The sequence below is a fragment of the Phyllostomus discolor genome, chromosome 13, assembly GCF_004126475.2.
Source record: "Phyllostomus discolor isolate MPI-MPIP mPhyDis1 chromosome 13, mPhyDis1.pri.v3, whole genome shotgun sequence".
Classification (NCBI taxonomy): Eukaryota; Metazoa; Chordata; class Mammalia; order Chiroptera; family Phyllostomidae; genus Phyllostomus; species Phyllostomus discolor.
Window position 1 is genome coordinate 63,216,189 of NC_040915.2, and position 26,453 is coordinate 63,242,641.

The following is a 26,453-nucleotide window of genomic DNA, read 5'->3' on the forward strand; positions in this document are numbered from 1 at the left end:
CAAGACCCTTTGCTATCCAAACGAAGCCTGCCACTTTGGTCCTCATGCCCCTCTCCACATTCCTTTTTCACTCTAATCAACTTCCTGCAATTCCTATGCTTCTCATGATGCTAAGCCTTTGGATGTACTGTCCCCACTGCCCAAGATGCCCTCCTGTTCTTCTCTTTCAGGGTAAGGGCAGGCACATTTCCTTCAAGAAGCCTTCCCTAGCTCCTCCCCCTTCCCTAACAAGGTGCTGCTGTATCATCCAATACCTGCCTTTGAGATAAAACTGACTACACTGTGTTTATATGGCCCCTTTTTTCCCTCTTAAATAAGTCTCCTAAATGTTCTGCCATAATAAGCTCTATTCTTCTGAATAAATAAGTGACTCAGTGAGTTGTTCAGGAATATTACATTGTTGGGGCACACAAACCCAGCCTCTAAACAATCCTGTGTGAAAAAAGCTTTGTGCACAAAGATGCACTTTGCAGCAATTGATGTCCAAAAAGTCAAACAACATGAAGATAATCATGTTAAATGACTATGCCATAACTGAAATATTAAGCAGCCATTTAAAATTATAAAGAAATCATAATAACGTTGCAAAATGACTATTATAGTGGTAAGTGAACAAAAAGAAACCTTGTGTTTAGTATACAAAGATGCATGGAAATATTCAGTATGATACACCCCGTATAAAGATGCATGAAGACACACATACCAACGTGTTACAAATGGTTCATTCCATGTGGCAGCATAGGGATTCTTAAACTTTTTGTACTATATTTTCTAAGTTTCAAAAGTTTGAATGAAATGTTTTACCTATTGTAAGGAGATGTTTCTAATGAAGAACAAACAAGAAATATTTTAATGAAAATTCCACTGAAACCCATTGGCCAGAACAGCTTGCAAACTAAGGCAAGCGGTAGCACTTTTCCTCCCACTAAGTATGAAGAGGAATAATGAAAACAAAAGACAAAGCCTGCAGTGACAAAATACAGCTAGGCAGCCAATAAACCTGGCAGTTAGGGAATAGGGGTTTACAAAAGAAAAGAAAAATACCCCAAACCTCTTCTGATCAATCAGAACTGTCTGTTTTCAGGGTCCAAGGTAAAGTGCCAATTTATACTATCAAAGGCATGAGTGTGGATATTTTGTAGGCTGAAAAAATTCCTGGCAGTTTCGAAACATGAACTTGTGTGGCTGCCTTGAGTGTGTCTGTGGAGGCACACTGGCACCAGGAGGGGCTGCTCTGCTAAACCTCAGCCCAGCCCCACAAAGGGCAGCTTACAACATGGGTGGGCATAAAAGGACTTCTGTGAAATCTATTTTTGTCAATACCCCATAACCATTTTTACAATTTTCAGAAATGAAATACCTGGGTCATCGATCCTAACCTCTCTTTTGAACTCTGATTATGTTACTTATTCAGTATTAGACTTTTCTCCAGTAATTCAATAAATGTACTACTTTTCTTAATTTCGATATGTCACCCTAGAAGTCTATATTTTTAGACTTTCTTCATTTGTATATGCCACTCTAGAAGTCTGTATTTTTAACCTGTAACTGTAATTCTATTTCATATAAATAGTGCCTTGCAGTTTAGAACTCTCGCTCACATCCATTACTCCACAGCATATTCAGTTTTCGGAGGAAACATCTGTTGGCCCAGAGACTCAGTCAAGTAGCTAGCGGCACTGCTGTGAGAATGAACAGACGCCTCTGTCTTCCGGACGGATGCACCAACACTGCATCCTAAAGAGTTTTTTCTCTTCATTTGATTTTAGATAGACCTGGACTACACATAAATAAACGTAAAGGTACAGAAACTTACTTTTGGTGCCATCAGACAAACTATGACTGAGTGCCTACCTGTGCTTGCGTATTATTAAAGCTGTTAATTCTTCCACTTTTCCTGCTACATTCTAACCTGCGGGAGCAGAGGCTTTTTGCTATTCAGCCCCGAGCCCGGACTCGCACTAAAATCACGGCACTACGCTGCCAAAAGGTAAGGAAGCCAGGAAGACAGCCGGTCCACACAGCTGCGTACGAGCGCGTCTGAGTCCTCCCCACGCTGTAGCGCCGGGAGCACTCTGGGTACCGAGTGTAAAAAGCTGGTGTCGGCCGCAGTCGGCTGCGGGAGCGTGTCACACTCGCGCGGGGAAGGTTTTTGCCGGCTCCTGCCTCAGCCCAGCAATCACACTACTAAGCTAAGCATGGGCACGTGAGTCAGGGAGTGTCACAAGGGTACCGGCCCCCGAGCGCGCGCTCGGGGCGACCCTACGCTCAGCACCCGGATATTACGCCAGTCGGCGCCGTGACGTAACTTCCGGTCGGAGTTACTTCCGAGGCAGACGCAGAAGTACCGGAGTCCGGGGTTTGACTGCGAGGACTCCGTGCCAGCCGCTCTCCTTGGTAGCGTTCTTGGAGAGGTCGGTCCTTCAGGGCCCGGTTCCGCCAGCGCAGACCGGACGGGACCGATGTCCCGCCGCCCCTCGGCCAGGCGCTGATGCCCGCTGTGCCCGGGAGGCCCCGCAGCGGGCCCGGGTCATGAGCCTGCTGGGCGGCCTCACCCCTTCTCCGCGGGCCGCGTCGCAGGCCGCCAAGGCCAGGATGAAAAAGCTCCCGAAGCGGAGCCAGAACGAGAAGTACCGGCTGAAGTACCTGCGGCTGCGCAAAGCCGCCAAAGCCACGGTGTTTGTGAGTTTGATGCCGCTCGGTCTTTCCAGTCTCCACACTCCGAATTCGCGAAATCTTTCCCGAAACCGTCCCCCATCCCAGAGTGGCAGTGGTAGTGTCGCGTTAGCTTTCGCAGTTTTACATCGCTTCTCGGTAGCCCTGTACCCTTGGACAGGTCACGTGTTTCTATGATTTTGTTTTTTATCTGTGAGAATTAGTAACTGTCTTGCTGAGTTGTGAAGGTTAAATGAGGAAAGTGGTGTCTAGAAGATGTGCCAGTTTTAGCCATTATCGTTATAACCTCAAAACTCTTGGAAATGCGTTTGATTCTCAAGAGAACCCTGAGAACGAGGCACTACTTTTAAAATAACACTGAATCGCCGAGAGATGATTTGCTTACAGGCACCGTGTCAGAGCCCTGACACCAATTTAGACCCCGCGATTCTAGTTTATTACTTTCACTAACCCAGCCTATTTCCTAGGCGGCCCATGTACCCCTTTCCTAAACAGACACATACAGGAAGCTTTCAATAATTTATCCCCTTCTAACTTCTTCTGAGTCTTCCCAGTATTTCTGCCATTTTTTCAATTGTAGAGGCACTGGGTTTATTGAATGAATGAACTGGTTGGCCAGCCCCACGCTTTGTGTTAACATGTTCTGACTCGCTCAAGCTTGCCTCAATGCAGGGAAATATAAAGAGTGGAGTCCCCAAAGGTCCTCCCACATCTGAATTACCACCTCGCCTGGTCTTTCTACCCAAAACTTGAACATCTCTCGGCTTTTTTTGGAAGCATAAGGAAAAGTTTGTGAATTAGCACATTCATTCCAAAAACATTTATTTAGCACTTGCTGTGTGCACTGGAGAGAAATAAGAAAAGTATAATTAAGAGGATTTGATACTTTTCTTTTATTCCCTACATGTCAAAGGTACATGAAGCTTGGAGCCTGTGCTGTTAGGAGGACCTTGGTTCCATTCACTACTACATGAAGGTTTTGTGAAGAAAAGGGCTATTGTTTTCGACTCACAGGCAGAGTTTGAGGTCCCACCTATGGAACATCTAGATTGCAGCATCACCCCAGGACTGCTGCTTGGGAGACAGACTGAGTCGTCAGTAAAGAAAGACAGTGCTTGAATAAGTAGATGAGGAAGTCTAAGAATTGTACATACTGGGGTTGATTTTATTCCTTCCAGTTATTCTCTGACGTTCATATTGCATGGGATGCTTCAGGTTAGGCTGATTTCATAAGCTCCCCCAAGAGTCAAGGTACTTGGGAATGGCTGGTCCTCATATTCACAAGGATTGAATTTAAGCATCCATGGATTTAAACAGGATGCCCTTTTCTCTGCCAAAGGCGACCCTAATTAGGATGACTACACATCTTGGTTTGCCTAGAACAGCCATAGCCCACCATATTGTTCTGGCATAATCACTAATAGTGCTCCCTTTTCACTCAGAGGTACCCCAGTTTTGGTAAATTCTGTAATTACTCTGCATATAGTCGAACTGGACTCCACTGTTACCTGTAGGTTCTTTTGTAGTTTGCAAGGTAGCCTAGTTCTTCCTTCTTTTCTAGCAACATAGGACTTCTTTGGTTTGAAATATAACTCATCTTCCCAGCATGATATTTTGATCTTTTATTCATTTTATGTGATTATAATCAATTTTTTTCTTAAAGGAAAATGCTGCTATTTGTGATGAAATTGCTCGTCTTGAGGAAAAATTTCTTAAAGCAAAAGAAGAAAGACGGTGAGCTGAGTTCATTTTGTGTTTAGAGTCACAGTTTTGGTGATTGATACGCCGTTACTGCTCTGGGGATTGTGCTGCAGTGGGATTTTTGTGCACCACTCGGCCTGCTGGCTGCTGGCAGCACAGAGAAACAGCCTGTGATGTCAGCTCCCGTTTATTCTAGCTGCGTTAGATCAGTGATGAGACAGCTCTCTATTTATCTCTCTAATGAAGCCCTCTTGCCACAACTAATAAGTAATCTAAAAAATGTAACTCCCCAGTTATAAAATAAATTGTCCCTCATTCTGCAAATATGTGTTCAGTAGGTACTAGTCTGTGCAAAGTCCAGTGGGTATGTGTGCATATGCAGTTCGTGGTGCATGCCTTTCCGAAGTCTAACACTTTCCAACCTCAAGTTACAACCACTCTCCAAGTGCACAGAGACACACTACAATTCTTCGCTTCTGGAGTATTGCCCTTGGACCTTCATTATTCTTAGGGTCCAATAAGAATATTATTTTTTAAGCCCTGGCTGGCGTAGCTCAGTGGATTGAGCGCAGGCTGGGAACCAAAGTGTCCCAGGTTGGATTCCCAGCCAGGGTACATTCCTGGGTTGCAGGCCATAACCCCCAGCAACCGCACATTGATGTTTCTCTCTCTCTCTCTCTCTCCCCCTCTCCCTCTCCCTCTCTCTCTCTCTCCCCCTCCCTCTCCCTCCCTTCCTTCTCTAGAAATAAATAAATAAATAAAATCTTTTAAAAATATATTATTTTTTAAGTGTAATAACCTTGTACATAGTTTTGACTTTTCCCAGTAGTTAAGTAAAACATTGACTTGAGATAAAATGGAAGCTCACACCTCTGCTTCCTTTCCTTCCCAACCTCAGGTACTTGCTAAAGAAGCTTCTCCAGCTTCAGGCTCTAACTGAAGGGGAAATACAGCCTGCAGCTCCTCCCCACAGCTCCAATTTGCCCCTGGCTTATGGTGTGGCCAGCTCTGTGGGAACTCTACAGGGAGCTGGACCCATTTCTGGGCCCAGCACTGGGGCTGAGGAGCCATTTGGGAAGAAATCCAAGAAGGAGAAAAAAGAAAAAGGCAAAGAGAACAACAAACTGGAAGGTACCTGGAGGGGATATCAGTTGTGCCGGTGGCTCAGTACCTGTTGACAAAGACCTGATACTAACTGGTGGACACACATGGCCACCACCATGCCTAAACTCTCAGCCAGTCCTTAAGCAGCCCTAACAGCCCTTGGAAAACAAGCGGATCAGAGCCTTTTTGAGAGAAGGAATGCCAGTTAGACCTGGTTAAATGTGCAGGGAGCAGGCTAAGTCTTCCACCTTCTTCCCTATCCCCAGCTCTCTAGGCTGCCTTCAGTTCCCTCTTTCCTAGGGGCAGGGAAGTGAGCTAGGTGGCCTTTGGAGCATATTGCTGGCTTGGGAAATTTCTGATGTGTGAAGTAAGAGGCCTTAAAAAGTATAAGGCTTTTGGGTCCTGAGCAGTAATATTCAAATTGGTTACTGCCAGGTGGGTGGCTTAGAAGGATACTCAGGGCTTTGGGGGGAAATCCCATGTGCCCATTCAGTGAGTGTGTGGAGCCAGGATTGGCTTATTGCTCTTAGCATTTACATGTGAATTTTCCCCTTCCCCTTAGCATTGGGAGGGGCCTAAAGTGGGTGACCCCAGATTTGCGTTTCAGTTCTGAAGAAAACATCCAAGAAAAAGAAAATGGAGGGAGGTGCTCGCAAGCTGGTTCAGCCCATTGCCCTGGATCCCTCAGGACGGCCTGTGTTCCCCATCGGACTGGGGGGTCTAACAGTATATAGCCTGGGGGAGGTGAGTGAGACCAGCGATACCTAGAGAGGAGCTTCAGAAAGGTGGGAATGGGGTTGAGCCTTCCCTCCCCGTTCCCAGTAGCAGCAGCACTTACTGTTCCAGACCAACACCAGGAAATCTCCAGGCCGTAGGAACCAGGTCAGTTTGGTCTGCCACACAGCCTGCACACTTTCTGTGACGTGCATCACTCTTTGTAGCACCGGAGTGGTTCCAGAGGTTACCTGTGGCACACTGGGCTTCTAGATTCTCCGGTGACTTCATTTGCAGGTTGGGGGAATCTTTTTTGTAGATCATCACCGACCGACCTGGCTTCCATGATGAGAGCGCCATCTACCCTGTGGGCTACTGCAGTACTCGAATCTATGCCAGCATGAAACGCCCAGACCAGAAGTGTCTGTATACCTGTCAGATCAAGGATGGTGGTGTGCAACCTCAGGTATTTTTCTTCACAAAAATCTTATTGAACTTTACAGAAAACTAGTCAAGGAATTTTCTAGCCAACCTTTAAGTTGGCTAGAAAGCACTACAAAAATTTTCTTGGCAAAAATTTCTCAGTATAATTTTGATTGAACCGTTTATAAATAGTTAAGGTATTCTGCAATTCAAAAAGTAAAGAAAATTAACTGAAAAGGGGATTTGCAGTCAAAATGGCCCATGAGATATTGTAAGGTTAACCCAAGATTACATGGAGAATGATCTCATTGGTTTTTAGGATACCATTTGCTTTTGTATTTAGACACATAAGTAAGTGGATCGAAAGGGGTCTGGAGAGGCATGGAACCAGTTCATTGTTGACCTCTGGAGAGCAGTAAGGCCAGGAGTATAGAACTGAAAGAGTCAAAAGACTTTGTCTTCTTGGATTTATTTGAATTTTTAATGGCACTGCAGGAAACTGTACCCACCTCCTAGTGTGGTACACATCAGCTTCACGTTCCAGAGTGGAGAACAGTTATAGGACAGTGTGACTTCCTCTCTCCTACTTCTTCCTCCAAGGTTGCTCTCATGGCTCCTTTGTCTTCCTCAGTTTGAAATTGTTCCTGAAGACGACCCCCAGAACGCCATCGTCGGTTCTTCTGCAGAGGCCTGTCATGCAGAACTGCTCACGGCCGTAAGTGCTACTGCGTAAGTTGGCCAGCAGCTTGAAGACAGACAGAAAGACCACTTTGGGGACAGCTACAGTGAGACCTTTTCTCCTGCTGCACTGAGTGGAGATCTCTCACTGTATAGAATGCTCTCTTTCATCACCCGGCTATTGTGGCAACTAAAGTCTCCAGAGTGTCCAAGCCAAGGCTTGTGTGGCTGATCGTGCCCGCGTCCCAGCCCGAAACCCACTCTCATCTCCCTCTAAGCTCTTGAATTAAAATTCTCCCTCTCCTATTCAGGGGGAAACCAGTGTCTAATGTGCTTCCATCTGGAGCAGACTTTTTTGGGTTTTCTCACCCAACCATCCACAACCTGATCCAGAGTTGCCCCGGAGCTCGAAAATGTGTCAAGTAAGTGTGGTCGGATCCATTCCTTTCAGAGAAGCTATACAATAGCAGGCCAGGGACATAAACCGTTTTGTACACTTACTGAGCTGCTCGTGCACATAAAGCATGCTTGCTTCTTGACCACTGTGCCTGAGTATTGCCTTAGTCCTCTGCACGGGCGAGCAGAAGCCAGTTCCCCACTGTACCGTAATCGTTTTCTGTGTACCATGACAGCAAGAGGAAGTCCTACAGAATAATGTGCCACTAAAGAAGCCTATCCATCTTTTTAAAGGTGTTTTTGTTGTTGTTGTGTTTTTAGATATATATTGGAGAGCTCTACAGAAAAAATGGGTTGTGGCTAACAGCTTTTTTTTTTTTAAGATTTTATTTATTTTTTAGAGAGGGAAGGGAGGGAGAGAGAGAAATCAATGTGTGGTTGCTGGGGGCCATGGCCTGCAACCCAGGCATGTGCCCTGACTGGGAATCGAACCTGTGATGCTTTGGTTCGCAGCCTGCGCTCAATCCACTGAGCTACGCCAGCCAGGATGAGGCTAACAGCTCTTGACAACGATGTCCTTTGGTCCTGCAGTTACCAGTGGGTGAAATTTGATGTGTGCAAACCTGGAGATGGGCAGCCACCCGAAGGCCTGCTGGAGAGTGAGGCAGCTATAAGCTTTGAAGCCTTTCAGAGACAGACCTTTGATGAAGATCATACTGATCCCATGCTACAAGGTATCTTTTAATGTTATCTTCTGGTTTGAAAATTGAGCATATTCAGGCTGCCCTCCCCTCTTCATCCATAGCTGAGTACCCCAGATGTCTGGGCAGAGGTACAAGCTTTCACTGCTCTGATCCTGGAGAGTCCTGTGCCAATAGAACCCACTGTCCTGTGCGGCTCTCCAGCAGTCCTCACAGAAGTCACAGGGCACGGCTGGGATCATAACAGTAAGGCAGGGCCCACCGAGAAACTAACATTTCTTATTTTCTCCTGAAGTTGAGACCTAAGTGGGACTCCAGGAGCAAATTTACTGTGCAGGTCTAAGATTCCAGGTGGGGTAAAGGGGATTGCGTCACGGTCTCAGTCCCGCCTGTATCCCACGGATTCCCTACCGTAAATGCAGGGAGCAGCCAGGGCATCAGCACAGGGATCATACCGGCAGAGCTCTGAACTAGAAATGAGAAAGTGGAATTAAAATTCCCTCTCTTGGCCTGATACACTACATACCTAGGCGAGTCACTTAATCTACTTCAGGCACAGTGAAAGTAAATACCTTCATTGTGAAAGTATTGTCCTATCTTACGAAACAAGGGTGAAATTGGGATGTTAGGGATTTGAAAGAACATACATGTATCTGATCGGTCTCCTGAGATTCCCAGACAACACTGGAACTTAAGGAATTTTTTCCCCAGGACCGCTGGACCTCCCGGAGCTTCAGCCTGCAGCCTTTGTGTCATCTTACCAACCCATGTTCCTGGCACACGAGCCCTTGGTTGACAATCACCTAGAGCACTTGAAGTCTCCAGCGCAGTGTAGCCCAACGCAGTCTCTAGACTGAACGAGAAGGGGTCAGATACCACAGCATTTTCACAATGACAATTTTTTTAACTTAATCTAAAACTTAGAATAAAAGCTTTCTTAGAAAAAGTTCTATTTCTTAGAATATATAGAAGAAAGCAGCAGTTCAGAAGAAATTAACACGTTTTGTTGTGGAGCTTCCCATGGTGGCAGTTTTCCCTGAGAAAAACTTCACCTACTTTATTTTTAGTAATAAATTTCTCTTGACAATTCTGCTTATTTTCATCTTGTCATCAGATAGAATCTATTTTGCTTAGTTCCACCTCAGGTAAACTTAAACCCTTTGTTAACCAGAGTAAGAAATGGCTGCTGACTCAGGAAGGAGTCAGTACAGTTCTGACGACCTTCTACCCTTGATTCTGATCCTACTTCAAGGACTGTTGAGCCCCAGCCCCTGCACCCCAAGCAGCCGTTTTATTTCTGTGTCGGTATCATCGAAATCAAATCCTGTGCATCCCCAACCTGGCGTCCAGCCCAAGGCACACTTTTTGCCCATTCACATTTCACATTTCTCCAAGGGGAGCAAAAGGTTCTCTAGATGCTTTCTACATCCTCTTTGTGGTTTCTTATCAGAGGTGTGCTGTTAGCTAAATACACTGAAACTGCGTGATAACACATTTAGATAGGACTGGGGGGTCAGCTCCCAGCCTCCATCACAGGCTCACCGTGTCATTAGTCTTTATACGTTTGTAAGCTTTTACAGTGCAAAAAGGTATAATTTGGGTTATGGCAAATCAAGGGTGGAAAGGGTATTACTCAAAGCTGTTAATATTTTAATGTTTCTTTTCTCTGTGTAAGTTGCCTGAACATCATATCTGTACTTATACAGAAATGATATATGCTGCTTTTATCCTATAGAAAATACTTTTCCATTCTATTACAGCTTGAGTAAATCACATATTAAAAGAAAGCTTCATTTTAAGAAAGACATTTAAAAATATTTTAATAGGTTAGTGTGCTATTTACTCTTATTAAAGAATATTCATTTTGTAGCTTTCCTAGAACAGAGAGAACCCATTTGTCGTTCTTAAACTTAGGGAGTCAAGTACTCTTTTAAAATTAAAGTAATCAGGCTATATTGGAATGCATCATGTGCCAAAAAGGTTAAAACTGGTGTCAGATATAGTATGTATATATATATCACACATGCAGTCACATGTATGGGGATACATGGAATGTCAAATGTTTTTCTTATGGACCATCATGTTTAAAGACTTGAAAAACAGTGCCATAGATCTGTCATCTGCTGGGTTGTTAGGGATTTCCTAAATTGGACCACATGCAGTATCGGTGAGAAGGAGATGAAAAACGGGACTGCGCCTGGGCAGGAGTAGAAACTGTTGGACTCCTGAGAGGGTGAAGCTGCAGGTCTCACAACTGTAAACATTTATCCCTAAACCCGTTCCTGCATGTTAAGGGTCCTAGAGAAATTAAGTGTGGTATGATGTTTGCAAGTAACCATTATCACAGTATTAGTTTAACAGTGAAAAAGTGGGAGAAAACCTCTTAAGTCCACTAGTGGGCAATTGGTTAAAGCATGGGGCTCCCACAAAATGAAACACTCAAATCTGTATACAGTTTAACAGGGAAATTATTTTGCTGGAATAAAGGAAAAGCACAGATTATAAAGTAATACCCAATGTAGTGTATACAGTGCAACCCAGACAAATGAAGTGACTATTCACCAAAATACTGCTTCTCTCCAAATGATGGATTTGGGGTGATTTTTTCCTTATATTTTTGTTAGCATCCAAATCATCTACAGTGATTATAAATATCATTTTTCAAACAGTAAAATGTTATCTGGGAAATAAGCTGAGTTCCCACAGAATGTTTTAAATTATTCAACCATTAAAAATAAATCAACTTTTACATAAGTTTTCATTAGTATGTCCACTCCCTACACCTCATTTTTCACACTGTGCACTAGGTTATCAGGGATGAAAGGAACCCCAATTGCTTGGTTGGTCTAGTTTAAAAAGTAGTTTCAGTAAGCCAAGGTTAATTTACTATGGAAGAAAACATTTGTACATAAACTCAGAGCGGCCTAAGAGCCGCGTTTGTGAAGTTGACAGCGGTGAGCAGGAATGTCCTTGGCCTTCACACGCACCACTTCCTGCACTGCCTCACCCAGAGCGACTTCCGGTCCTGCCAGCCCCGTTCTCGGTGAGTGCCCTGCACAGGTGCACCGTTTTATCTTTCATTCCGTGATTTTACTGTACCTCTCGTATGCTTAGATACGTTCAGGCACACAAACACCACTGTAGACTGCCAACAGTCTTCAGTACAGTAACATGCTGTATGCAGCCCAGGTGCAGCAGGTAGGCAGTGCCACCCAGGTTCGTGTGAGTGTACCTGTGATGTTCGCAAAATCACTGAATGATGTGCTTCTCACACTGTGTCCCCATCAAGCAGTGCATGACTATGCTTTTATTTCTAACTTCTAATAGACAACACACAATTAAAAAGTGCTGTTAACCGTTTTTAATCAACCAATAAATATTATGATTCTTAATAGCACACACAAAAGCCCTCTTTCACATTTGTCCCATGAGGGTTATTTTTCTAAATGCTCATCACGTAGCTTTACTCTCAGCCTCCCTTTTTTCTTCCATCTGGACTATCCTTTTTATAGTTAAAACTCTTACCTTTAAAGAGCCTGAAGTTTCTATTTAACTGCAGTGGCCTGTTTGCCTGTCAGTGACCTCCAGAGTCACACTCTTTCTAAGCTTGTGATCCCCCCGGACCTGCTGCTGGCAGCTGGGGTGTCTTCATTACCACGGCCTCACCTTTTCTGTGTTCCTGAGGCTGGCCCTCCGCGCCTCCCCTGGTGCATACACGTGGTTCTGCCTTGCTAGCTCTCGGCGTTCACACTGCTGCTACTCAGACTGAAAGAGGAGAACTGCTTTTGATGTGGAGTGCAACATGGAATACTTCGTCCCCCCACACCCGGAATTGTGTAAACGAGGCTGGAAGGACCTGCAAGGCCTTGTGGGCCAGCCAGCTGTTTCACCCTGATGAGGAGGAAGTGAATGACACTGAGGTTCTATCTGTGGTCTGGCATGAGTCCAGTATGGACACCAGCCTAACCAGAGCTGCGGTTCCCAACCTTTTTTGGCACCAGGAACCAGTTTCACGGAAGACAATTTTTCCATGGGTGGGGGATGGTTTTGAGATGGTTCAAGCGCATGACATTTAAGCTCCCTTCCTGCTGTGTGGCCCAGTTCCTAACAGGCCAGGACTGGTGGTACTGGTCCGTGGCCTGGAGGTTGGGAACCCCTGAACTAGAGGACAAAAGGCAGGCATTTCATTACCAGCCCTGGCTCATCTCAAAATATAGAAACAGCCACGTGCTCGCTGGGAACTGTCCAACAAGTTTCTGTTAATTTCCTTTAAAAGCAAGTGTTGTCCTCATTTAAACTAAATGCCCATTTCTAAGGGACCCATGCTTCTGTGATCATACTGCATCACTTAGCAACTCTGCTGTGAGATCTAGGCATCTGGTCTGCCATGAAAGCAATGAAGGGAGGGGCTGGCAGGGTGCTGCTGGGGTGGTAGAGGGGACACAGCTTATATTCACAAGGCCATGCGGTCCAGGCATAGCGGACAGCAACCACAGCACCGGAACACAAACTGGTATTCAGGGCCAGCGTCCAGGTGGAGAAAGTGTTCATGGGAGCTGGAAGCCACGTGCACTGCTGGTCACCACAACATGAGACCTGGTGAGAGAGCCGTAAAAAGGGAGGGTCAGGTCCGGCCGAGGTGCTCCTGGAGGCTGGGAACTACCCTTTCAGACAAAGAGCTACTTTCAGCCAAGAACCCACTTCCTCTGGTGACCAGAGCAAACCTGAGTCTGGGTCTGGTGAACACGGCCACAAGCTGACGAAAATGGTCATGTGATGAGCAAGTGACTTAAGTCACTAAAGCATGAAGTACCGAGGGAGGCAGGAAGCACAATCACAACCAGCATGTGGGGAGGGTTCCCCAAGTACCCTCGCTGTAACCCTCCCAACAGAGGGCCACGCAGGAGTCGAGCGAGCCGAGCACTCCCGCTGCTGCTCCCCTCAGGCGCTCCCCAGGAACTGAGGAATGAAGCGGGGGAACAGAGACACGGGATGCCAGGCCTTCCTGCAGGCAGAAAGTACTCCAGGGAGGGGAACCAGAATGATCCAGTACCCAAAGGTTGAGTGCTGACCCGACCACAACTGTGTTTCTGGGTCCAGGAGATGGACAGACTGCCAGCAATGGATGGAAGTGGAGAACACAGAACTCGGAATCTACCTAAAACCCGGTGTCCAGAGTCTCAGTGCCGTAGTGCTGACCAAGCACCTGAGGCAAGTGGACACTGAAGTCGGGACTGCAGAGCAGAAGCTGCCCCAGACTGACTGTGTCACTAAAGTGTGTTTCCAACATTCTCTCACCTCCTCCAGGGCCCTCTTTTCGCACCCCGCCAATTCCAGCCTAATGGTGTCTTGGTTCCCAGGCACTCGCACAAACATCCCATCTAGGAATGCCCCCACCCCACCCCCAGCAATGGAAGGCCCTTCAAGGAACCTCTTTAATCAACAGCCCCAGCTCCACAGTGGGGTGATCGTTGCTAGGTGTAGAAGAAAGTCGTTTCACTATATAAATTCACACTAAGCTACAAATCACCAAGCTTATGCCTCTTAAAAGAGACACCAACTCAAAAGAGTTTCAGATTTAGGATAAAAGACATCCAAGGATGAGGAAAATATTCTGGAACAAGGGTCCTTTCAATGCAACCTACGAATACAGTGGCAGCCTTGCCCAGAGCGAAGATGGTTGCTCTGGGAGGGAAAACATGAAAGGTGTACTATTTTCATTTGGACGCCTCTCCCCTTCCTTGATTGTCCCATCGAAACTGCCTCTAAGACAGTGATTTTCAACTGGTGTGCCTGCCACAAGAATGTTTAAAACATGCAATACCTGACTATTTAGTCAGGGGCACGGACTCTTCCCTTAGACTGTCAAGGAAAAAAATGACGACAGCCAGCACGGCTCCAGCTGTCCAGTGTGAATGAACCAAAATTACACCTACTTTTTTGTCAGACTGGCAAAAACACTCTTCTCCGGTGTGCTGCACGATTCTGGTAATTTGTGTGTGCTGTGAGACGAAAGAGGATAGAAACCGCTGCTCTGAGCAAATGAATGAGTGGCGGCTCACCTGCCCCTCCAAGACAAGCCCCGCCGTACAGTCACTTCAATTCAGAGACGGGCCTCACCGTGGAGGGGCCCCCGTTGTTTCTGCCATCCTCACCTCAAATATCCCATCATCCTTCTTCTGCACCAGGATTCGCTGGGAATACGTGAGGTTAAGCAGCCCCTCGTCCGCCAGGAGCTCCATCTTCTCAGGCAGCGGCCCCTGAAAGGTCAGCTGCTTCTCACCGTAGGCCACAGCACGGGCCCCCAGGTGCAGCCGGTAGGCCACGGTCTGTTTATCTCGAGGGTGGATGCTACGGGGTAAACAAGGAGAGAACTTTGGGTTTGAGCTCAGTAATGACTACATTTAAAAAGAAGAATAGGGTGGTGATTGCGGGGGTGAGGGGGAATAAGGAGGATAAATGTTAACAGGAAAATACAATAAAAATAAATAACTACAAACAAACATAAACGAGAAATAATATACAAAGCACCCTTTAAGAAGGTGAGAATAGAGCTGACTCAATCAAATAGCCAGTGATGAGTGGCTGCTACTCAGCTTGAGAGACCCAGTGAGTGGCAGGCAGAGGTGCTCTCTGGGCCTCCTGCGGGTTGGGAACCTTGAAATAACAGGAGGAAACAAAGGGAGGCGGGGAGGATGCTGGAACTGACCTAGGCGAGCTAACTCAACAGACTATTCCAACTAACATATCCCGTGTTTCCCCCTGCATCAGCTATTTATTACTTGGTCCTCTCCAGGTTTTAATTTGTTCAATAAATATTTATTCATTCAAAAATAAATGAATTATTAGTTCAAGCTCCTACCAGTGTCCAGACACTGTGTTGGGCTGCTGCTTTGGAACCCCCTCGTGTCCGACAGCACGTGGCAGTCATGGGCAGTCACACGCCAGTATACCACTGCTCCTCCTCTGAGCCCACGGTGGAACCACGGTTCCACCCCCTGCAGCCGGGCGTGGCCACAGGGCTGCTTTGGCTCCAGCAGAGTGGGCAGAAGTGACTGGTGCTGTTCCAGGGAGAGCCCTTCATCGCCAGTGTGGCGCTTTAAGGTGGCTGGAAGTACAGGTCAGTGTTGGTGCCTGTTTCCCTGGATCTGTGAGTGACTGGGGGAGAGCCTCTCGGTTGACCTCGGGACATGTAGTGTGAACAAGAAAAAATTTCTGTTGCATTGAAGCCCTGGGATGTTGAGGGTTCCTTTTTATTACTGCAGCACACTCCAGTGTAAGTGATTACAAACAATGCTTCTATGGTCCGATCCTCGGCCCATCTACTCTCTCCCCTCACAAGTGAACGCATGTCCCAGTGAAGGTCACAAAGAACACACACTATTATTCAAGCAAAGCCCAAGAAGCACCCATACCTGCCAAAAGGCGAGGTCCTGTCACCAAGATCCATTGCTACAGCCATGAAAGTGTTGGGCATCCTCAGGTTGGGGACATAGCCAACGTCTGCCGTTTGATGCCAGCGGATCTGGGAAAATCCGTCATCCAAGGCTGCACCAGACAAAACGGATGACAACTAAAAGCAAAGAGATTATTGCATCAGAACCCTGCACTGGAATCTTTTTCACCAGTAAACCCTGGTTGTGTTTCCCTCATTTGTACAAACGTTCATTCAACAAGTCTTTGCTGAGCTCCACACCGCAGTGGCAGAATCCCTCTTGTCCCACCTGCCACAGGGTAGCTCTGCCACCCCTCTCATCACGAGGGGGACTCTGGGTCTCCTCCCATGGAATCTAGGCTACATCTGTGACGTTCTCTGACCAATAGAATGCTCACAAGTGTGTATAGCTTCCATGCCTTTGCCTCAAGCGCCCTGCCTCCTGATTTCATCTTCCTAGAACCCTGAGATGGCTGGGTTAAGAAAACAAGTCCAGCTACCCTAATGGAGGAATGACACAGATAGAGGAGCCCTGGAAACTGGAAGATCGTGAAGGAGATAGGCATCAATGTCCCAGCAATCCCAGCAGAGGGGCCGGTCATGTGAATTCTAGAGCCTTCGATTCCAGCTGCAGCCACACAAGCAAGCCGACTGGTAGCACCAAGAGTGGAGTGAGCCATCCCAGTTGGGACCACCTGGCCAGCCCATGGACTCATGAGCACAAACAATGGCTGATGTTTTAAGACACCAAGTGTTGGGGTAGTTTGTTGCAAAGCAGTAAGTAATGGACACACCTGTGTACAACACAGGGCTGGGCACCATTTTGTACACGATAGGGGAACTCAAGAGTTGGAAAAATTTTACTTTTAAGTTACAGTTGTTAATAAGCTTATTAACTATATACAATAATTAATGCATGTAAAAAGCTATCGTTTCAGGAACTGAACGGACACCCACCCTGACTCCAGGAGACCACAGGCAAGTCAACCTTTGTGCCCCTAGAGGACTACCAGCCATCATGCGTGCTCCAGGGAAGAGACGTCCTGCCACCCAGGACACAAAGAGTCACTGCCAACAGAGGAAAGGGTGCTAGGGAAATTGCTGGACCACAGCTTTTATTTGATTAACCTTTTCCCTGAACTCCACTGACCATCAGAACAAAGTGTCATAAAGATTCAATCCTTGTCTCTACTTGTTGGTTCTGGTAGTGACAGGCAGCATGAACGCTGACTTTCCTGGTTTCAGTGTAGGAAAGCAAAGAGGCATCTGTCCTGGAGTGTGTGTGCAAATTGCATCAAAGATCCCAATTCTTTGCACGTTCCTATAGCCACACCATCTTGTCATGTGACTTTATGGTTCCTCCTATGAAGAGAAAAAGTATATTTACCTCCCCACCCCTTGATTCTGAGCTCAGCCATGTGGACTGCTTTGGCCAATCAGTGAAACAGAGAGTTACAGTGGGTCAATTCCTAGACTAGGTCTCACTTACTCTTTCGCATTTCTGCTGTCACCATAAGAATGACACGCCCAGGTTGGCCCACTACTCTCGAGAAAAGAGCTGTCTCGATGACAGCTGTAGAACAGAGCCGCCTCCTCTAGCACAGTTCAGCCCAGCCTGGACTGCACGGAGCTCCCTGGCTGACCCACAGAGATCCGTAACTGCCCCAGGGAGCTCAGCCAAGAGCGGCCAACCCCCAGCTGCCCAGGCACGGGAGCTAAAATAATAACTGTTCTTTTAAGTCATAGAGTTTTGCGGTGATTTGTTACCTAGCAGTAGCTAACTAGTACAAGTACTTCACAGCTTTGCTGGGGGGACAGACCTGCACATGAGAAATGTTAATAAAAACTCTATACAATAGTATGAGTTAAATGCTGCATTGGTGGCACAGACAGCAAGTGCTCTACATTTAGAACAACGTTTATTATTACAAGAAAACATAACCTCAGAATATGTTTAAAAAATGAGTGGGTACAGAAAACATGAGAGGCCATTGCAAACAGGACTGCTCGTATGTCCCATGTTAGAACCTTATGAGATGCAAAGGTAAAGGATAAAGGGAGTTTTGAGAGAGAGAGCAATCCAGTTGGAGTAGAGAATTTACGTGGGAAAGACAAGGCTGGAAAGACAGTCGGGGATGTGTTTGGACAGAACTTACACTTTGTAAGTGACAGGGAACCACTGGAGAGACAGTCACAAAACACTGTGAATGTACTACATGCCACTGAACTGGGCACTTTAAAATGCTTATGTGAGAATTTCACCTCAACTTAAAAATTAGAGACACTGAAATTATTAATATGATAAATAGACTATTTCAAAAGATTCATCTAGTGGTCATACAAATGATCTGTGAAGAAAAGAAAGAGACCCATTAGTTCAGAAGGTACTATAATATTCTAGACACAAAAGAGACAGGGCTAATCTAGAACGATAATAGTGGGAAGGGCATGGTTAGAAATAAGGCAATCTAAAAGACAAATGGACAGAACCAGGCATCCAGTTGAATGCGGGGACAGGAGAGAAAGGGTGATACCCAACATGCAGAATCTGTAACATCCGAATTATCTGCTTGGGGTTCTGCAGATGTAAGTACGGTCCCTCATGACAATTGCCTTCAAAATAACCGAAAGCTAGAGTATTATGGTGAAGTCAACCCAGTCGTCAGAGACTTTCTCCTGCTGGCCTTCAGGAAGGAAGCTGCCACGACTTCTACGGCTTCAAGGAAATGAATTCTGCCGGCAGCCACATGAGCCTGGGAGGGAACACTAGGCTTCAGATGAGACCCCGGCTCTATCCAACACCTGCACTGCAGCCCTGAGCAGAGGACTCAGCTGAGCTACACCTACCCAGACTCCTCAGCCACAGAGACTGTGATAGATCACAGCATGGCCTTGGTTTACGCTGCTAAATACGCAGTAATTTGTTGAGTAGTGACAGAAAATTAATATACTGGGAAATCACTTTCCAGGCAGAAGGGGAAAACTATGGTGGGCCCCGAGGTGGGAGTACACCCGGTGTGACTGAAGAAAGCACGACAGCCATTGTGGCTAGAAAATCAGGAGGTTAGAGGGTAGTGGACACAGGGGCAGACCGTGTGTGGCCGGGACGGGGGGACCAATGGAGCCTTCTCATACAGCATACGTGTCAAAGGGCTGCTTTAACTTACATACTGAGAATATCCTAAAGGGGGAGAAAAGGAAGCAGTAGCAGCAGAAAGGATATGGCATGAAGGGTACGTGGATGGAAAAGGGGCCACACACTAACCCTGACAAGCTCAGGAGTGGCCCGCATGGCGGGTCATACAAACTCAGACACAGAAGGTGAACGCATAGGAGGGTCTGAACATAACGGAAAGCGAGTCACAGTGGCTAATGACATCCAAGGCCTGCAGATTCCTTGACAAAGGTCAGTCTTTACCGGAATGAACCTGTTCACTGTCCCTTTGCATCTATGATAACAGGCCTGTGGAAGGTCAGAGTAATCCCCTTTTCCAGACCCTTCAGGGCACAACCTCTGCACCAGAGCACGAGACCCCAGAACCCCTCACTGCTCTCTTGTTCCGCCATGCCATCTCTGTGTGCTGTAAATGTTAGTTATTAACTGTCCTGTACCCGCCAATGTAAGAAGTATGTGTCTTTCCATTTTACTTTTTACGCAATATTAGAGGTTTCCCTGCTTTGCTCTCTCCCACCTCTTTAATCTAACACCAAGGGATTCCATGTAACCCCCTCACATCTCCTGCTTTGATTGTATAAAATAACCTGCAAAACGGCCCTTCTCTGCAGCAGATCTCAATCTATTGAGATTGAGCTTCCCAGCAATTGTCTTCAGTTGGGCTGCAGGTTTGGATGTTTGTCACATTGACAGGTATGATATGGAATGTAGAGGACATTTCCAATTCTCTTAGTAAAATCTCTTATGCAAACTGGCTTCAATCTGTACGATAAGAGGTGCTGACGTTTCACAACGCAATCTCATGAAAACCAGAAGATGAAATAGATCGGTGAGTTATCCCACTTCTTCCCCCACAACTCCAAGAACACTGAAAGTGGAACCCTGCCCATGGTTCCCAGTCAACGCCATGATGGGAAGCACAGCAAACAAGCTACCAGAAGGATCTAGAATAAGTACCAGCCTGAAGCATGACAGGGAGAAATGCTAACAACAGTCACTCACGCCAAGGAAATTTTCTCAAAATGGCAGTCTTGCTGAGAAGTCCTGCCCTGTTCATTCCATTTCATTGACTGCACTAGCGCACACTGGCCACATGGGGGCACCAGCAAACTAAACTCCACAACTACATGGTTTTTCCTAGTGGGAGATATAGTTCAGTCTCCCATGGTGATTAGCAGAAACACTGCTGCTTATGAAGGCAAATAGCCAAGAATATAAAGGCGGCCACATTCACAGGACTTTACAATAATATACTATAGTCCGCAGTCTCTTCCACTGGTCCCCTAAACCCCTTTTAAGAAAGCACAGTCCCAAGGACTCCAGTCCCCTAGCCTCCTGCTCCCTTCCCCTCCCTGCTTCAGGTCACCTCTCTATGAATGACTCTCTGACACACGTGTCTGGCCCTGGCCTGCCCACTGAGTTTGATCCTTCATCTCTCGTCGCTCCAGCTGCTGCAACCACCAGGTCAAACCCACAACCTCATCCTTTTCTACAGACCAACTGTCCTCCAGATGTTCTGCCTTCTCTCACTGATAAAAACAAACACTAACATTGTTTGTCATGCGCCAGGCTTTCCGTGAATTGACTCACTTGATACCTAATAACAAAGAAGTCTGAGGTCTTGTTTGAAATCACACAGCTGAAGAAGTGCCAGAGCCGGGACTTGAACCGGGCAGCCTGGCTTCAGACCCACGCTCTGGACGCCTGTATGGTCAAGTCTGACATTTCCCTTGGGAGGCAGATGTCCACAGTCTCAGTCTCCCACAAGCAATCCACATATTTTCGCTGATGATGTAAAGCGAAAGCCCAGAGGCTAAGGGGCTTCTGCTAAACCGTCAGGCCTCAGGGCAAGGGCAAGGTCTCTGGGCTGCATGCTGTTTCTAGCCCTCACTCAGCTCCTAGCACATCATACACATACAATACAAACTTTTGGTTTGAAGTGGCTGAAGTCACATTTAAATCACCACATACACAGGCTAAGAGACAAAAAAAAAGTCCCTCAAATCTAAATGTAGTTCCCACCAACAGTAACACAGAGCTGGTGACAGGAGTTGCTATTTTGATAATAATGAGCAGAATAATCTTGTTTCAAAGTCAAAATAAATGTAAGAAAAATGATTTTAAAGTAATTATAAGTGCAAGGAGTATCTATAAAAATCTTTATCCAAAAAAAGTACGGTGAAGTAGGACAAGGTAGAGGAGACGGGCGGATGGTGGGAAGGAGGGATCCGTGGACTTTCAGAGGCAGCCGCCTGGACGTATTATGTCTGATTCAAACACTGAAGCCCGTCCCATCACTATGTTGTGAGCCGGGCTTTGTTTTCAAAACACCTTACCTGTTTAATTTCCTAAGTTCCAGCAGAGTCAGAACTGCCACCCTACTAAAAAGTCTAGGTCTTAGAAACAGGTGGGGCAAGGCAACAGTGAATTTCGCTAAACATGTGATTCCTTTCGGACAAGGCTGAGAGCAGAATCTTTTTGACTGGTTGCCACTAATTAGAAGTACATTTTCTCTTGGGGCATATTTTATTCATGTGTCAGGCCACATTTAACAAGTGTCAACCAATTAGATACTGGGGACACACACATGACCCAGGAAAATATGGCCACGCGAGCAATCTACATGCGAGGAGAAAGGGCAGTGGAAGGTGCTACAGAATCACCCATCAGGGGAAAGCGGGTACCTAACCCAGACTGTGGATGGTCCCAGAAGGCTTCCTAACTTATTATACCCAGGCTGAGGTCTATAGGATAATTGAAAGTGAGCTAGGAAAGTACGGGAGAGAGAGGTTACTTCAGGCGCAGGGTACATGGAATGGGCGGGCAGTGAGAAAACGGGGTTTGTTCTAAGGAGTGGTGGGGTGACACCACGCTGGGGAGGGTGTGGGGAAGTGCGCATTCTCGCACGCTGTTGCTGAGGGTATGAATTTACACAAATTCACAGACTTTGACAGAGAAATGTGAGAACATGTTTAAAGCCTTAAAAAGTATTTCATGTAACCCAGCAATTTCATTTCTGGGAATTTCTCTTATGGAAATAATCAAGCATGTATGCAATGATTTAGCTACAAGGAATATTAAATATGCCACTACTTACAAAGCAAAATGTTTAAAGCAACAACCTAGGTACCCATCAACTGAGGACCAGTTAAATAAATTATAACATAACCATATTTCAGAACACTCTATAATCATTATAATTATGCCTAAGGTTAATATTGGTTGGCGTGAAAAAATATTCACAATACAACACTGTGAGAAAGAAAAGTAAGACATGGTATAGTATTATGGTGTGAATCCTACTTCAAGAATGAGCAGAAAAATCTGCTTATTTACGGATTGTGGAATTACAAATGTTTTTAGCTTATCTTTTTAATGTCTCTTTAATGAACATGTAACATTTTTTTCCTTTTTAATTGTTAACACTACTCCAGACGTCCCTGTTCTCCCCCACTCTGCCCGCCACCACCCAGCCCCCACTGCTCCCCTCCCACCGGCCACACCATGCTGCCGTCCGAGTCTCTGGGCCACACACGCGTGTGCTTTCGCTAACCCCTCCACCTTCTCTGTAATGCTTTTTTAATAGGAAGAAATATTAGTTAGTTATTAACTTTTTCAAAAGATTTCATTGTCCCATCAGTGAACAGAGATGAATTAAGTCTTATATTCAGTTCCTGACCAGCGGCTAGGAGGGTGAAAAAGGAAGAAACACGAGGTCCAGGAAAGAGATCTCAACAGCACGTCCCCACAGCGAGGCCCATGCCCTCTTCCCCCCAACCCAATACGAACCTGAACGAATCCAAACGGGAAGAGACGCTCCGTCTGCCCCTGAGAGCCGTGGTGGAAGGTCTGGCGCCAGTCTGCGATGAGCGCGGGGAACGTGCAGTTGTACAGGTCTCTGTGAAAGTTCACATTGGCCTCCCCTGAAAACAGACCAAGTTGTCAGAGCAGCTGGGGGGTCCATGCAAAAATGGCCGCACATTACCCTCAACTTCCACCATGTCTTTAGGAAGGGGGCCTTCCTGCAGACTCTCTGGCTTGGCCTGTGACTTGCTTGGCCCACAGGGCAGTGGCAAACATGATGCAAGCAGAGACTTGCAGAGTGCTTCAGCTTAGGGGTCTGCTCTCTCTGGACACACCCGGAACCCTGAGACTGCTATGTAAACAAGAAGTCAGTCTGAGCCAGCCAGCTGCAGGCAGGGGCCACATGAGAATCACGGGCCCCACGGAGAGAGCTCCTAGTCCTCACACATGAGGGGGAGGCCAATCTAAGTCACCCAGCCGTTGGACAACCTGCCAGGTGGCCAGAAACACGTAATAGATTTTAGCACAAATTGGCTGCAGCAACACAGACACAAAAACTACCCTGCTAGCCAACAGAATAGTGGGCTTACAACAAAATTATTTTTGTTTTAAGGCACTAAATTCTGGGGTCGTGTGGCATGCAGCACGGCTAACTGACACAGTGAAGAAAGAGTGCACGGAACGAACACTCACCCTGGTACCATATCACGCCTTTCAGAGTCACACTGCACAGGGGATGGACCATGGCGTTCCAGAGAACCGAGTGCTTGCTGGGGCCAGTCACGGAGTCGGGTGGGATGAACCTGAAATCAGTACGATGCACAAGTGTCGCAAGAGAACTAGTAATTGGCCACATCAGATCCCGAAGCTGGGCATCTATCCAGCTTTCCCTTGGGGCGAACTTCCGATGAAAGCAACACAGAATTAACATGAACCACTCTGTTTCACAGGTGAACATGAGAACAGTCTCTGAATTTCACCCCCAGGTTCTTCCCAAGGTAAGTGTATCAACCAGTTTTCTATGAGTTCAGAGTGGGCCATCCCAGCTTCCAGATGAGGTCATCAAAACCACAGAGAGAAGTGTTTTATTATGAGTCTCTCACACGGGCAATACATTTATTTAATTCACACTCAATGGATAGACGCTTAGATTATTGTAAGCTGTTGGCTTTTATAAGCAATGTCATGACTGTCTTTCTTATAGCTTGATCATTACATACAGACTTAAATATTTTCTTTAGATAAATTCCCAGAAATGAAATTGCTGGGTCAAAAGGCGTATTTTTAAGATTTGCAACGAGCTCCTAAATCTCTCTGTGGAATACTTGTGTGAACTCATATTTGCAGCCGCTGTACGTGAGAATGCCCACTTCCCTACACCCTTGGAATTGTCCCTTCCAAGCGAGCTGGAGGCCTGCCTTCGGATTCCTCCTACTTTCCCACAGGCGACTCTTTCTGCTCCAAAACTAAATGTGCTCACACAGGCATGCCTTTCTTTGCCCAGGCCACACCAAGAGCGCAAGTCCACCCTCTGCCAGAGGCCCTCCCAGAACTGAAGGGACAATGTCTGTGAAAGCAGTCCATGTGTTGCTCACGTCCAGCTTTGAGGGAGTGTCCAGGCTGCCTCCACGAGCCCGTTCTCCAACCCCCACCACGCCACCCAGCATTCTTCCCAGTCCGTCTCTTCCTGAGTGAGCTCCCACAACCAGTGTGCCACACACGTTCGGTTACACGTCCATCTGTTCTCCTCATCACACTGCATGTTCCTACAGATAATACGGTCAGTGCTTCAGAGCATAGACACCGAAGCCACACTGCACCACTGACTTGGCGTCCGTGAGCAAGCCACTAAAGCGCTCTGGGACACAGTATCTTTACCTACAGTAAGTTAACAGTGTCCGCATTTCAAGAGGTTGTTGTGAGTATTAAGCAAGTTACTATATATAAACTGCTTATAACATCTTCCAGCATAAAGCTTTTGGCAAGCATTAGCTATAAGTATTATTAAGAAAAAGAATCACGATTGCTTCTTGTCATATTCTCAGGTGCCTGTGGTAGTGACGACAGTGGAAATAACAGCTCACCTAGCGCGGAGTACATTGATACACATTTGGACATTCAACACACGCCTGACTCCCCAGAGGAGCCCATGGGCCTTCTGCCTTGGATGACCTCCCGGCAGGCTTGCTCCTGGACTGGAGGGCGCTTTCTTACCCTTGCTTAGAAACCCCGCAGGCTTTCAGGGACCTTCCAGATGACCAGGCTTCAATGGGGGTCCCACCCCATGAGGAGGAGATCAGCCCAATGGGGTACTGCAGAGTGTCGTGCAGGTAACGCCCGAAGAGCCAGCACACAGCTGACATGTACTCGAAACTACCATGGCCTAAGTTTTCTGTTCGGAGAAACGGTTAAAGAAAAAGAGTTAGGGAAGAGCAGACAGCTGCGAACTGCAGGTGCAGATGGGTTGAGGTGACAGGAGTGGGTGCGGGTCACCCTTGTGTTCCTTGCTAAGAATTTCTGAAAGCAGGGTAAGACTGAGAGGCAACTGTCCCCTGGGCAGAGAGTGAAGCTCCCGCACTCTTCCTCAGACCCCCCGCCGGCCGCTACCCTCAGGAGCTCTCCAAGCTCCTGAGAACCCGGAGCACGAAGAGTTCCACTGAGCAGGTGAGGGGCAGAAAGGCCATTGTCCCCTACACTGCCCTCACCTCGCCTCTGCCTTTACCTCCGCATTCTTCCCCAGGTCACTCTGTGGAAGGGAATAAGCAAGCTGGGAACACATCGAGAAAAAAATTTTTTCTGGGTAATGTTATACCTGGTTTTATAGCTGTGGTGATGAAAATGTGGACAAATCAGTAATGGGAGGTCTGGATAAAAGGGAAAGCAACAAGAGCCATCTGTCCACACAGCCCAGTCACCACACACACCGGAGTGGGCCTCTTCCCTGTCAGAAGAAAGCGGAAGAGGGGAACGCGCACACACACACCCAACAGACGGGAACGTTCAACCTAACGTCTACTAAAGAACTACTCTGTGCACGTCGCTGGCTTGGCGCTATCAAAGATGCAAATTCAATATACCAGTAGTTCTGGCACTCAAAAAGTTGACGATGTTATAGAGGGAATTCAATCAATTTGAAATCAATTAAAATTGGCTGAGCACCTAGTAGGTGCCAGGCACTTCTAGGCGGCGGTAGGACAGTAAATAAAAAGAAAAGGAGAAACATGCAACCTCTCCCCATAGGTCTTATATTCTACAAAATAAGGCATCTATTCAGCTGAATAAAATATATGGCAAAATACAGTTAAGTCCCTCAAGAGGCACTAACATATATTAGGGGGTTTAACAGCAAAAGAACGAATATAAAATGAAAGGCAGAACATAAAAAGCCCAATAAAGACTGACCTCCTCCTGGTGCCTCCATCGTATCCACTGCATAGTGTTTCTCTTCCCCCACCAAACTATTAGTTTCGTCCACCCTACTCAGTGTCTGGACCTCCGGAGAGTCAGCAGATGTTTGCTGGCCGGGGCAGGGTGGCTGTGGGTGGCTGGTATGAAGCTGGACTCATTGATGCACAGGGAGAGAGAAATGGCAACTAAGAGGGACAGCGAGAGAGGTGGGGGAGTCTTGGAGGACAGACAGAAGTTT

At 46.6% G+C, this 26,453-nt stretch overlaps 2 protein-coding genes across 5 annotated transcripts in view; one reads left to right on the top strand and one right to left on the bottom strand.

Annotated features, from left to right (window-relative positions):
* Positions 1–2,320: 2,320 nt before the first annotated feature.
* Positions 2,321–9,487, top strand: TBRG1 (transforming growth factor beta regulator 1). Its single transcript, XM_036014508.1, has 10 exons — positions 2,321–2,682; positions 4,340–4,410; positions 5,276–5,508; positions 6,089–6,225; positions 6,515–6,661; positions 7,250–7,347; positions 7,608–7,718; positions 8,284–8,426; positions 9,105–9,312; positions 9,349–9,487. Exons 1-9 carry the CDS (start codon positions 2,533–2,535, stop codon positions 9,248–9,250), a joined length of 1,236 nt encoding a protein of 411 aa, XP_035870401.1. The 5' UTR covers positions 2,321–2,532; the 3' UTR covers positions 9,251–9,312; positions 9,349–9,487.
* Positions 9,488–10,053: 566 nt separating this feature from the next.
* The window catches only part of SIAE (sialic acid acetylesterase), a 37,451-nt gene continuing 21,051 nt past the window's right edge, over positions 10,054–26,453 (bottom strand). For 3 of the 4 annotated variants that reach the window (XM_028528267.2, XM_036014507.1, XM_036014506.1), the window contains 6 exons: positions 25,022–25,199; positions 23,501–23,610; positions 22,793–22,926; positions 15,809–15,966; positions 14,549–14,744; positions 10,054–12,989 (listed from right to left, as the gene is read on the bottom strand). In XM_028528267.2, coding sequence (XP_028384068.1) covers positions 12,738–12,989; positions 14,549–14,744; positions 15,809–15,966; positions 22,793–22,926; positions 23,501–23,610; positions 25,022–25,199 — 1,028 coding nt within the window. In that variant the 3' untranslated portion in view covers positions 10,054–12,737. The remainder of the gene's footprint in view (positions 12,990–14,548; positions 14,745–15,808; positions 15,967–22,792; positions 22,927–23,500; positions 23,611–25,021; positions 25,200–26,453) is intronic. The other variant, XM_036014505.1, reaches the window with a different exon arrangement.